The sequence below is a fragment of the Berghia stephanieae genome, chromosome 2 (genome assembly GCF_034508935.2).
Source record: "Berghia stephanieae isolate SIO BIC M18660-M18661 chromosome 2, UCSD_Bste_1.3, whole genome shotgun sequence".
Taxonomy (NCBI): domain Eukaryota; kingdom Metazoa; phylum Mollusca; class Gastropoda; order Nudibranchia; family Aeolidiidae; genus Berghia; species Berghia stephanieae.
Window position 1 is genome coordinate 22833107 of NC_088361.1, and position 15000 is coordinate 22848106.

The 15000-nt window shown below is 39.4% G+C and overlaps 1 protein-coding gene across 2 annotated transcripts in view; it reads left to right on the top strand.

Annotated features, from left to right (window-relative positions):
• Positions 1–15000, top strand: part of LOC144964522 (uncharacterized) — a 242443-nt gene that overhangs the window by 199802 nt on the left and 27641 nt on the right. For both annotated transcript variants that reach the window (XM_078898928.1, XM_078898929.1), the window contains exon 5: positions 6881–6984. In XM_078898928.1, coding sequence (XP_078755054.1) covers positions 6881–6984 — 104 coding nt within the window. The remainder of the gene's footprint in view (positions 1–6880; positions 6985–15000) is intronic.

Below are 15000 nucleotides of genomic sequence, written 5' to 3' on the forward strand. Positions count from 1 at the left end.
TGCTCAAAGCGCTTTACAAGGGGTCCCTGACTTACAGCAACGCGTAACATGTAGAACGAAACATGATACCTTCTAGGCGATATTTCAATTATTTTTCTGACAGAGGCAACGCTGTCAACGGTCAGGTACTCGTTTTACACCTGAGTACGGTGAGAGAATGTGAGTAAAGAGTCTTTTCCAAGGACTCAACTATCGAACCCAGGACCTTCCGATCCGAAAGCGAGTGTCATACCACTAGACCACTAGTCCACATAGCCGCACATATTTGCCCAGAAAACTCGCCAATCAATAAACATCCATTGATTTTAAATGACCCTCACCTTGGTTAAAACTCTCAAGCCTGGGACATCGCGTGAAATACCGATTATTTGGGATGGGTTTTTTTTTCTTATAGATAGAATGAAGATGACGTCACTCAGGTCTTTATTATTGTTTTTTGGCATTCACGTTTGTGAGTAATTCTCACTGAACTGTATTAACCATACCATAAACGTTCAAGGTTACACATAGTTCGTGTGTTGGTCCGTTGTACTTCCGGATGGCAATGTTGTGAACTTCTATGCCAAGCGCATACTATCTATATTTTTCTATCTTGCTTTGACTGGCACTCTTTCATACAAACTTTTTCAGACATTTTTTTGAGCTGATACGAGTGACCTGGCGCAAGTCCTAAGTTTGTGATGAGTGTGCTTTTAATTGGAGCGATCTATATTACCTTTCCATGTGCCCTAGGTCATTCGTCATATTGGAATATGTGCTCAAAGCGACCCACATAGTGAAAAGTGTTCACAATTTGAGAAATATCCAATATCACAATTGGTCATTTTGCTCAGCGTGACTCATGAGTAGGTTTACAACTTTCCTAAACACTGTAGCATGTTTACATCTATTAAGAAATGGCCAATCGTTGTACAGCAACATATCATGTGATCGATGACTAGGTTGGACGAAAAATGAATATAGATCGGTCCCGTTGATCAATAGTAATGGATGGTGGGCCCGTGACTAAGCATTAACCAATCAGAATACTTTCTGTCATTCATTAATCCCCGTGTTGTTCCCTTGACTATATATTTCTTGTATGAAAGGGTCCCTGGACAACAGCAACATTTAACAAAGTAGGACGGGACATGACGCCTGTTATGCGATATTACTTTTTTTTCGGACAAAGACAACGCTGTTAACGGCCAGGTACTCATTTTACACCTGAATACGATGAGAGAATGTGAGTAAAGAGCCTTTTCCTAGAAATCAACAATTCGCCGAGCGAGGCTCGAACCCAGGACCTTCCGATCCGAAAGCGAGTGTCATACCACAAGACCACATAGCCGAGTTGAATGGCCACGGTCACAAAACCGTTAAATTTGCCTTTCATCTTGCTTCATTTCATTCCCTTATTTCTGTTCCTTCATAATGAGTAATTTTCATGAATTGATTTTAAGATAACAACGCTATAGAATTTGTATTCATATGTATTATTGCTCACGGTGAAAACAGAAAATTCACCCACACTAATTGTAGAACCAATAATATTTCTAATTGTTTTCACCAGCACAATAATACAACTATTGCACCATGACCTTTTTCAATCCAGGAATATTTTATGACACTCACTGTCACACAATCGTTATCAAAAGATCATGATCTGTGTGTTCTTTTAGTTGCTAGCTTTATTTTCGAACCCTTTAGAAAACAATTTTTGAAAACTTCCAATTCTTACACATAATAATGTCAATTGTTGCGATCGTACGGGGTGATATTTCTCTCGGAATTAGATGATTCAGTGATAAAAATTTGTGCATTTGTGTTTTAATGTCAAATTTCCCCCGTTACAAAATTGGTGTTTTACGATTTAATGTTTGATAAATTATGTGATAAGACTATCTAGTAATCATTTTGCATAATATTTGTGAGTGTGTGTGTGTGTGTGTGTGTGTGTGTGTGTGTGTGTACAGTGCGTAGGAAATACAGTGTTTGCTTACCATTAAACGTGCACAGTACACATCGCACTCTTATGTGACTTCGGATGTGTGTGATGTTGTTGTTGTTGTTGTTGTGACGTTGATGTGGACTTGTTTGACCTAAGAAGAGGTCTTGGAGTTCGAACCCAGTGTCTAAACACTCTAAAGATAACAAAAGATTATCTGTTTACGAGAATAATTTCAGTTCAGTCAAAAGTAGGGATAAGAAAGGAAGGAACGGGGATATCTGTTTTTACATTGTGCTTTTTAATGTCGGAGGTCCCAATAGCTCAGTTGGTAGAGCACTCGCTTCACAGGCAAAGGGATCATATTTGACCCCGGGTGCAGTCGAGATTTTTTTTTGGATTCCCCTGTCCACCCAGCAGTGATAGGGTATCTGGGTCTGTTAGATCTGGGGGAAAGTACTTGGCGATAGACTAGCGTCCTATCTAAAGGGTAGCAAGTAATTGCTATTGTCCTTTTCACGCTATAGAAACCGGGAGAAACTCCGACTCCATGGGTCCAATGAGGCTTTGAGGGACTACTGTTTTATAAAATGTCCGTGTCATATTTGCCTGTATCCGTGTTTATTATTAACTCTTTGTTGATTAAGTGTATGTCTGTAGATAGTTCGAAGATGACGTCACTCAGGTCTTTGTTATTGTTTTTGCCATCCGCGTTTTGGGAGTAATTCTCCCTAAAATTTATTAATCTGACTATAACGTTCATGGTTGCACACAGTTTTGTGTATTGGTCCGTTATACTTCCGAATGGCAATGTTATGAGCTTCTTAGCCAAGCGCATACTATCTATTGAGAACTTCAGCCACGGACACAATTCTTTAATGGGCCTGAAAACATTCATTTGCGTCCGTCTCATTCAATCAATATTTTTTTTTAATTTGAACTTTTATATAGCGCAATATCCACTAAACATACTCAAAGCGCTTTACAAGGGGTCCCTAGCCAACCGTAACACTTAACACGTAGAACGAGACATGACGCCTGTTAGGCTATACTACAATTTTTTTCCGACAGGACAACGCTGTTAACGACCAGGTACTCATGTTACACCTGAGTACGGTGAGAGAATGTGAGTAAATAGCCTTTCCTTTTCCAAGGACTCAACTATGCGCCGCGGCTCGAACCCTAGACCTTCCGATCCGAAAGCGAGTGCCATACCTCAAGACCACATAGCCGCAATCAATAACTATGTACATTGTTGCTTGTTTACAATCAAAGCAGAGACTTATAATATTATTCTAACCAATGAGACGTCTCGCGTTGTCACTTATTGATAGTGTGTGCTTGGCTAAGATACTCACAACATTGCCATGATATAACGGACCAACACACAAAACTCTTGAACGTTTATAGATAGAATGAAGTTGACGTCACTCGGGTATTTATTTTTTTTTTTTTTGTTTTTTTTTTTGTTGTTTTTTTTGCCATCCGCGTTTATGAGTAATTCTCACTAAACTGTATTAACCAGACTGTAAACCTTTAGGTTACACATAGCTTTGTGTGTTGGTCCGTTATAATTCCGGATGGCAATGTTGTGAGCTTCTTAGCCAAGCCCATACTATCTATAGTCCGGGGTCCCTCAACTGAGAGGGTCAAGAATAGCCCAACGCCAAGCCAGCGTGTCGTAAAAGGCGACTAATGGTGTGTGATTCCCCCATCTTTGAGTCACCTGGTCCTCCAGGTTGGGGGTTGGCAAAGGGTTAACACCCCTTTCCGTTAAACTCAAACCGTTACAGAAACACAGATAGACAAACTAAATCCTTTTTTTAGCTTGGGCGACCGAAGAGTTTCTGGAATTAATTAAAGAAGCTGATATACAGAGAAGTGGTAAGACCTGGAATGAGATAAAAAAGTTGGCTCAGGATAGAGAAGGATGGAAACTGTTTGTCTGTGGCCTATACCCTGACCCAGGGTGAAAAAGGCAATGATGATGATGATGAAACCTTTAGGTTACACATAGCTTTGTGTGTTGGTCCGTTATAATTCCGGATGGCAATGTTGTGAGCTTCTTAGCCAAGCCCATACTATCTATAGTCTGGATAAAAAAGTTTAGTGAGAATGGGAGCGATCTATATTCATGTTTTCGTCCAACCTAGTCATCGATCACATGATTTGTTGCTGTACAACGATTGGACATTTCTCACTGTATCTAAACACGCTGCTTTGTTTATGAAAGTTGTAAACATACCCATGAGTCATGCTGAGCAACATGACCAATTGTGATGTTGGATATTTCTGAAACTGTGAACACTTTTCACTATGTGGGTCATTTTGGGCACACTTTGCAATGTGACCAATGACCTCGAGCACATGGAAATGTAATATAAATCATGCCCATGAGTCAGAAACATGAATGGCTAAAAACAACGACAAAGGCCTGCGTGACTTCATCTTCGTTCTATCTGTAGGTTTTTTTTTATTCAGTCAGTAGAAGAGCTCTCGCTTAACGTGTAGCGTGGACCAGCGGTCCGGTCTTTGCTTCGGACCCGAAAGGTACCGAGTTCGATCACCCGCCGTTGCACTGTGTGGCATTGAGCAAGTCACCCCGCCCGCCCCAGCTCAATTTGCGGCGCTGCACTGCGGCTAATACCTGTTATTCCAGTCTTCCCTTGGAATAGACTCTAGAGATAAATTTCCCCTATGGGATGAATCAAGGGAATTTTACTTTATTTTATTTTATTTTAAAGAGACCGATTTCAAATCCGTGTCGAGTCGAGATATTTTTTTTCTGTCTTCTGTGTTCTCCTGGCCTGGTGGAAAGTATTTTGCAAATAGTCTAGCATCCAATCCAAAAGTATTCAAACAATTGCTGTTGATCGTTTCACGCTATAGAAACCGGGGTAAACTCCAGCTCCACGGGCCTTGTAGCTCTATCTGAAGGATTTTAGAAGGAACGGAGTTGACGTCATTTAGCTCTTTGTTTTTGTTTTTAGATTGCCATTTGGATGATTAGTTTTCACTTATGTGAATGAGACTTTAAACGTTCAATGTTACACATAGATTTGTGTGATGGTACGTTGAATACGACTGGCAGATGTTGTGAGTATTTTACCCACACGCATAGCATCATTTGTTTCATTCATTATTAATCTATTGATAGAATGAAGTTGACGTCACTCGTGTCTTTTGTTATTGCTTTTTGCCACCCGCTTTCATGAGTAATTCTCATTTAACTAGCTTTGTGTGTTGGTTCGTTATACTTCCGGGTGGCAATGTTGTGAGATTCTTAGCCAAGCGCATACTATCTATATACCCTGGGTGTCACCCGTCTATTAAATGACTATGCTCTACATCGCTCGTTCTAATTTGTTTGTGTACCCTTGTTGTCACCCGACCATTCAATGACTAACCAGACTATAGCTTGACTGTCACATAAGTCTAGACAAAACAATATCGAATTGAAGAGCATCCAATTTAGGAGATTTTGATACATTCTGATGTGATTATTATGCATGTATTCGTGGGAGTCTGGACCACAGACAACAACCATCGTCTCTGGAGACAGGTCTTTGTTTGTTCAGCAGATCCTATGAGGCTGGTTTGTACGCTCAATTCAGACAAGTGAGTGGAACAGGCGTTTATTATTCGTGGGCTTTGATATAGTGCAATTTCCACTAAATATGCTCTAATCGCTTTACAAAGGTACCTCGACTAATAGTTCAGCAGATCCTATCAGACTGGTTTGTACGCTGAATTCATACAAGTGAGTGGAGCAGGCGTTTATTATACTTGGGCTTTTATATAGAGCAATTTCCACTAAATATGCTCTAATCGCTTTACAAAGGTAGCCCGACTAACAATTCAGCAGATCCTATAAGGCTGGTTTAAACCCCGAATTCAGACAAGTGAGTGGAGCAGGCATTTACAGACCAGCCTACTTGAAAAGCTAAATATTCGTAGTTTTTAGGAGATAAAAATAGTAGTTACTATAGATAACTTTATAAACCATCAATTTACCGTCGCAAGGATAAAAAAAAAAACACTCCAAAATCCTGTAAATGATCTAGTATAGCATCACACTTTCATTTTCCAGAAGTTTTAATGACTTAGAGATGCCAGGAAGTTCTCAAATTGAAGCCTACATTCCGTAAGTCTACGAATTTGTCTTAGTATTTGGTAGGTCTGCATTTATTATACGTGAGCTTTTATATAGCGCAATATCCACTAAATGTGCTCAAAGCGCTTTATAAAACGGTCCCTGACCAACAGCAACACGTAATATGTAGAACGAGACATGAGGCCCGTTAGGCTATATTACTATTTTTTTCCGACAGAGACTACGACGGCCAGGTACTCATTTTACACCTGAGTACGGTGAGAGAATGTGAGTAAAGTCTTTTCAAAGGACCTTCCGATCTGAAAGCGAGTGGCATACCACTAGACCAAATAGCCGCGCGTAATATAATGTAATAATAATCTATAATTGCCTTCATTTCCCCTTGGCTCAAGAGGAAACATTTGAATTAGGAGCATTTTGGAGTTTTCTATATTTTATTACAATTGTGTGGAAAACCCTCAATATTTGCAATAAAATTGAGAATACTCAGAATAAATAAATAAATAAATAAAATAAAATTCCCTTTATTCATCCCATAGGGGATATCTGTCTTTCGGATCAATCCCAAGGGAAGACTGGAATAACCCAGGCGTCAGCCGCAGTGCAGCACAGAAAGTGAGCTAGAGCGAGGTGACTTGCTCAATGCCACACAGCGCAGCGGCAAGTGATCGAACTCGATACCGTTCGGGTACGAAGCAAAGACCGTACCGCTTAGCCACGCTACCCCCAAATGAATGCTCTCAAATCCAAAAGGTTACCTCTTGAAACAAAGTCACAGCATTTAGCGGTACTTTTTTTTATTAACGTACATTCTTTGTCTGTTTTATTTTTGTTTCCAGTGTCCAGGAGAGAGGAGAAATTCCACGATGCCGCCAGAATGAACGACGCAGTTGCCATCAGGACAATCCTCAAAGAAAAGGTCAACATCAACTGCCGGAATTCGGTAAGACCAAAACTTCTATATGTCTGACGTAAACTTGGGCTTTTCTAAATTGAGCAATATCCACTAAAGGTATCAAAGCGCTTTCGAGGTGTCCCTGGCCAACAGTAACATTTAACATGTAGGGTGAGACACGACGCCTGTTAGGGATTTGTGGCCCTGGCCAACAGTAACAGTTAACATGTAGGGTGAGACACGACGCCTGTTAGGGATTTGTGTCCCTGGCCACCAGTAACATTTAACATGTAGGATGAGACACGACGCCTGTTAGGGATTTGTGTCCCTGGCCAACAGTAACATTTAACATGTAGGATGAGACACGACGCCTGTTAGGGATTTGTGTCCCTGGCCACCAGTAACATTTAACATGTAGGATAAGACACGACACCTGTTAGGGATTTGTGTCCCTGGCCAACAGTAACAGTTAACATGTAGGGTGAGACACAACGCCTGTTAGGGATTTGTGTCCCTGGCCAACAGTAACATTTAACATGTAGGGTGAGACACGACGCCTGTTAGGGATTTGTGGCCCTGGCCAACAGTAACAGTTAACATGTAGGGTGAGACACGACGCCTGTTAGGGATTTGTGTCCCTGGCCACCAGTAACATTTAACATGTAGGATGAGACACGACGCCTGTTAGGGATTTGTGTCCCTGGCCAACAGTAACATTTAACATGTAGGATGAGACACGACGCCTGTTAGGGATTTGTGTCCCTGTCCACCAGTAACATTTAACATGTAGGATGAGACACGACGCCTGTTAGGGATTTGTGTCCCTGGCCAACAGTAACAGTTAACATGTAGGGTGAGACACAACGCCTGTTAGGGATTTGTGTCCCTGGCCACCAGTAACATTTAACATGTAGGATGAGACACGACGCCTGTTAGGGATTTGTGTCCCTGGCCAACAGTAACATTTAACATGTAGGATGAGACACGACACCTGTTAGGGATTTGTGTCCCTGGCCAACAGTAACATTTAACATGTAGGGTGAGACACGACGCCTGTTAGGGATTTGTGGCCCTGGCCAACAGTAACAGTTAACATGTAGGGTGAGACACGACGCCTGTTAGGGATTTGTGTCCCTGGCCACCAGTAACATTTAACATGTAGGATGAGACACGACGCCTGTTAGGGATTTGTGTCCCTGGCCAACAGTAACATTTAACATGTAGGATGAGACACGACGCCTGTTAGGGATTTGTGTCCCTGGCCACCAGTAACATTTAACATGTAGGATGAGACACGACGCCTGTTAGGGATTTGTGTCCCTGGCCAACAGTAACAGTTAACATGTAGGGTGAGACACAACGCCTGTTAGGGATTTGTGTCCCTGGCCACCAGTAACATTTAACATGTAGGATGAGACACGACGCCTGTTAGGGATTTGTGTCCCTGGCCAACAGTAACATTTAACATGTAGGATGAGACCCGACACCTGTTAGGGATTTGTGTCCCTGGCCAACAGTAACATTTAACATGTAGGGTGAGACACAACGCCTGTTGGGATTTGTGTCCCTGGCCAACAGTAACAGTTAACATTTTGGATGAGACACGACGCCTGTTAGGGATTTGTGTCCCTGGCCAACAGTAACATTTAACATGTAGGATGAGACACGACGCCTGTTAGGGATTTGTGTCCCTGGCCAACAATAACATTTAACATGTAGGGTGAGATACGACGCCTGATAGGGATTTGTGTCCCTGGCCAACAGTAACATTTAACATGTAGGATGAGACACAACGCCTGTTAGGGATTTGTGTCCCTGTCCAACAGTAACATTTAACATTTAGGATGAGACACGACGCCTGTTAGGGATTTGTGTCCCTGGCCAACAGTAACATTTAACATGTAGGGTGAGATACGATGCCTGATAGGGATTTTTGTCCCTGGCCAACAGTAACAACAGTTACATTTAACATGTTGGATGAGACACGACGCCTGTTAGGGATTTGTGTCCCTGGCCAACAGTAACATTTAATATGTTGGATGAGACACGACGCCTGTTAAGCGATATTATTACAATTTTTGTCTGACAATGACAACACAGTCAACTGTTATGTATTCATTTTACACATGAACACGGTGAGAGAATGTGAGTAAAGAGCCTTTTTCAAGGATTCATCTATTCGCCGCTCATAGGAGGACTCGAACCCAGGATCTTCCGATCCTAAGCGAGTGTCATACCACAAAACTTCATAGCCCCACAGTATAATGGCATAATGCCTTCTTTTTAAAAAATTGGCCAGAAAACGTTACTATATATTGCCTTAGAAAGAAAAATTCAACAACTTATCAAAAAATTCCAAATGTACGAGTATATGTTCCTGCTTGAAGCACGAAGGAATGAATAACAGTAGTCAACTAGAATGGAAGCTTCAATTTAATCAAAGTAGACAGATGATGTTAACGTTTTGATTTTCCCCTGTGTCAACAAAACGCGATGAATAAGACACTAAAGACAAATGAGAGATGAGAGGTTAGCGTTTTTAAGGCGAATAAACAAAACACTGATCACATCACGTGATTAATTAAAGCCACGTCTATTCCATTTGACTATTTGTTGATATCTAAAATCCCCAAACACGAAAAGTCCCAAATTTGAGAAGGCTACTTAGATGGACCTCGGGACGTCCCAGGTTTGACACAGGGTCATTTAAATCGATCGATAGTTGAAGGACGAATGGGTTTTCTGGCCAATATTTTCAATACGTGTTTTTCCAGAGTACGGCAGGTAACTCGTTAACCTTATCCTTACCAGCCATTTTCAGAATTTTCCCCAAAATTTTACACCCACCTAACACTAAAATATTTTTTTCTTACTCAAATCGTAAAGCAACAAATAAATACATTCTATGCATAATATTTATTGAACAGCAAAATGAACTCTACAACACAGTGTCGCGTTTTTATAGCTATTTTTCTTTAAATTGATTGATTTACAAAAGAAATTTGAATGATAAAAGTGCTGGTTGTATCGTGACGAATGTGACGATTGTCCTATGGTTGGTAAGGAGAGTGTTAATGGTTCGGTCACCGTGACATGTAACGCTAATGGCATAATGACCCAGTGAGATGGTACACATTTTATTATTCAACATTATTCCATTTCACCACCTTGATTATTAGATAAATGAGTAATTTCTACCGAACTCTGAAAAAACCATATTTTAAAATTTGGCCAGAAAACTCGTCCTTCAAATATCGCTTGATTTAAATGACCCTCATTTTTTAAATAAAAAACTCTAAAGCGAAGTCCCAGGGTTGAAAGTTTTTGCAAAGATGAGGGTCATGGATCGATATTTGAAGGACGAGTTTTCTGGCCAAATTTTAAAATATGGGTTTTTTTTTCCCAGAGTACGATAGTAATATGACACCTGTGGGGCGAATGGACCAGTGGAATAATGGTGTCATGAAACCCGTTAAGTGCTGGGTTCGATTTCAGTCTAAGTTGACATTCGATTTGACTCAAGTCCCAATCTGGTGTGAAGGCGTTTTGGTGTCTCGTTCTACCTTCTACGTATTACGTGTTGTTGTTAGTCATGAACCCTTTGGAAAGAGCTTTGAGCACGTTTAGCGGATATTGCGTTTTATAAAGATCAAGTTTTTGTTGGGTTTATTTTTTGTTGAATGTAAAAAAGTGAACTTTATATAGCACAATATCCACTAAAAGTGCTAAAGCGCTTTAAAAGGGGTCCCTGGTCAAGAGCAATATTTAACATGTAGGACGGGACATGCCGCCTGTAAGGCGATATTACATTTTTCGGACAAAGCCAACGCTGTTAACGGCCAGGTACTCATTTTACACCTGAATAAGGTGAGAGAAAGTGAGCAAAGAGCCTTTTCCAAGGACTCAACTATGCGCCGAGCGCGACGCTCGAACCCAGGACCTTCCGATCCGAAAACGAGTGTCATACCACTAGACCACATAGCCGTTTGTTTTTCTTTTTAAGTAAACGTTTTGTTGCCAAAAATTTTTTTAAAATGTGATTTGTCAATTGACAGCACCGTGTGCTGTAGTGATAGGAATAATGATGGGATGACATTTGAGAAGGTTATAAAATAACGATAAACATTGAGTTGTAAGCTTCAATTATTTGGACAAAGACAGATACTGGACGTTTCGGGTTTCCCCTTTATCAACAAAACAGGATGAATGAAACACTACAGACAAACGAGATAATGTGATTGTGATAGTGGCGTTGTTAACTCAATCAACCCTAACACCGACTACATCCATGGTTTACCCCGGTTACTTTTACTCCATGCCTATATATTACATTTTTTATTAGACAAATTATAGCCGTAGTATCAAAGCTAATGATTTTAGTAATTTCATGTTAATGATTGTTGAATAAAACTATCTATCTCATTACATTTTTTTTCAAACTCTGAAAAGTAGCAAAAATCTCTAGGATTGAGTGAGTTAAGGTGAATATACAAAAACATTGATGGGGCAGGAAATAGTATGTTCCTTCTTTGTAATGAACCACGAATTGATGGGGCAGGAAATAGTATGTTCCTTCTTTGTAATGAACCACGAATTGATGGGGCAGGAAATAGTATGTTCCTTCTTTGTAATGAACCACGAATTGATGGGGCAGGAAATAGTATGTTCCTTCTTTGTAATGAACCACGAATTGATGGGGCAGGAAATAGTATGTTCCTTCTTTGTAATGAACCACGAATTGATGGGGGAGGAAATAGTATGTTCCTTCTTTGTAATGAACCACGAATTGATGGGGCAGGAAATAGTATGTTCCTTCTTTGTAATGAACCACGAATTGATGGGGCAGGAAATAGTATGTTCCTTCTTTGTAATGAACCACGAATTGATGGGCAGGAAATAGTATGTTCCTTCTTTGTAATGAACCACGAATTGATGGGGCAGGAAATAGTATGTTCCTTCTTTGTAATGAACCACGAATTGATGGGGCAGGAAATAGTATGTTCCTTCTTTGTAATGACCACGAATTGATGGGGCAGGAAATAGTATGTTCCTTCTTTGTCATGAACCACGAATTGAACTAGAACAATAGGTAGAAAGGTTAAAGTATTTACATTGACGGTTTATGTAGAGTTACATAATTGGTTATTGGGGAAATCAAGACTACGAGTAGAATGTTATTTATTTGTATATATATATATATATATATATATATATATATATATATATATATATATATATATATATATATATATATATATATATGTATATATATATATGTATATATATATATATATATATATATATATATATATATATATATATATATGTAGGGGGGGATGAAGTGGCCGAGTGGTTAATGCATTGCATTGTGACCCGGAAGGACCCGGGTTCGAGCCCCGCTTCAGGCACTTTCGGTTTTTTTCCTTGAGCAAGATTATTAACCCCCGATTTGCTCACTTGGACAACATGGATGATTCCTGTTGACATCAGACATCTTGTTTGATGGATTATCTATAGTCCTTCGTGGAATGCCTAGGCGAAGATACCTTATGATGTCGTGGCGGAAGGAAAAGGCAGAAATTAAAAAAAAAATATATATATATATATATATTTATATATATTGTGTGTGTGAGTGTGTGTGTGTGTGTGAGTGTGTGTGTGTGTGTATGGGTTGGTGGGTGGATGCTAGGTTGTGCGTTTGAGTTAATTTTAAAGCATTGCAGAACATTTTTAAGTGGATACTTCGGCGCTTTGGAAAGACAAAAAAAGAGAAGAGAAATATTGGTTTTCTGGGGTTATCTGATCAGAGAGATGAATGGCGCACCAGATCACCGATGTCTGGCACAAACTTGGTACTTATGAACACCATTTTGCGTTGGTTTGATAGTATGAGAGACAGCAATGAGAGCATAATAATTAGGGTCATCTGACTTACATATAAGCACTCCTCGGCTAAACATAATCTGTAGTTAGGATTGATCCGTTATGCGGCTATGTCGTGGTCTAGTCGTATGACACTCGCTTTCGGATCTGAAGGTCCTGGATTCGAGGCCCGCTCGGCGCATAGTTGAGTCCTTGGAGAATGCTCTTTACTCACATTCTCTCACCGTACGCATGTGTACAATGAGAAACTGACCGTTAACAGCGTTGCCCGATCCCTGTCAGAAAAAAAAATGTAATATCGCCTGACAGACGCCATCTTCCGTTAAATGTTGCTGATGGCCAGGGACCCTTTGTAAAGCACTTTGAGCACGCTAAGTGGATATTGCCCTATATAAAAGCTCACGTTTGGGATTATATATATATATATATATATATATATATATATATAATATATATATATATATATATATATAATTTTAATATTTACCACAATGTTGGAGTCCGTCTTCATCGATGTTTTAGGACTTTTCAGCCATCGTCAGGACTGTGTGTTACATGAGTTTGGTTTGTTGTTCACAACAAACCAAACTCATCTAACACACAGTCCTGACGATGGCTGAAAAGTCCCGAAACATCGATGTAGACTGACTCCAACATTGTGGTAAATAATAAAATAATAATTCGCTCCATTGCTACATGTCGAGCACAATTCGTAACATATTCGTATCCAACACGATTCAATATATATATATATATATATATATATATATATATATATATATATATATATATATATATATATATATATATGGTATGCGCTTGGCTTAGAAGCTCATAACATTGCCATCCGGAAGTATGATTGGCCAACACACAAAACTGTGTGTATCCATGAACGTTTATAGATAGAATGCGTTTGGCCAAGGAGTTCACAACATTGCCATCCGGAAGTATAACAGACCAACACACAAACTCTGTGTAACCATGAACTTTTATAGTCTGGTTAATACAGTTTAGTGAGAACAACTCACAAACGCGGATTGCAAAAACAATAACAAAGGCCTGAGTTACGTCATCTTCGAACTATCTATAGATAGAATGCGGTTGGCCAAGGAGTTCACAACATTGCCATCCGGAAGTATAACGGACCAACACGCAAACTCTGTGTAACCATGGACTTTTGTAGTCTGGTTAATACAGTTTAGTGAGAACAACTCGCAAACGCGGATGCAAAAACAATAACAAAGGCCTGAGTGACGTCATCTGCATACTATCTATAGTCAGGTTAATACAGTTCAGTGAGCATTACTCATAAACGCGGATGGCAAAAAACAATAACAAATACATGAGTGACGTCATCTTCGAACTATCTATATAAGCAGACCTCGACTCAACATAATGCGTAGTTAGGAACGATCCCTTCAATTCTCTACTCTCGGACGCACAAGCGTAGAGTAATTGTTTGCATTCGGTCTGTTTCAACATCTCTGGTATTTGGTTAGTAAGTCCTGAAGAAATACACAGTTTCATTTCATGTAATGTCTGTCTATCTTCTAAGCCACAGGACATAATATCGGTTAAGGGATTCTTTTTTCTTTTTAACCTCAGGAAGTGAGAGACATCCAACGTTTTTCGTCACTTTGTCAGTTTATTTTTATCTTCTTCTTATATATACTAAACATACACACTAAACATAGACATTGACTTTAAAGTTATTGGCAAATATAAATAAATAAATAAATGGATAAATAAATAGATAAATAAATAAATAAATGAATAAATAATAGAACTAAATAAATAAATCGATTTTTAAAATAACGAGAGGTAAGACCATTAAAGCAAATATTTGAATAGATAAATATGAATAAAATTTTATCAATAAAACATAAAATGAATAATATTTTTGCAAACAAAAATTCATAAAATAGTAAATACAAAACAAAACAAATAAATAAATAAATTAATTAATTAATTATTTCTCATTCTCAAAACCAAAAGGTTAAGGGATTATTGATTATCAACCATACCCAGACCGTCCCTCCCCCCCCCCCCCCCCCCCCCATTATGTTCCGGGATTCCCCTTTATCTAAAAAAAATTATTTGATTTATAAGTAAACCTTGAACAAATGCATAGGTCAAGGTCACAGGTCTGATAGCTGAACGCAATTATAGGCCCGATTGAAC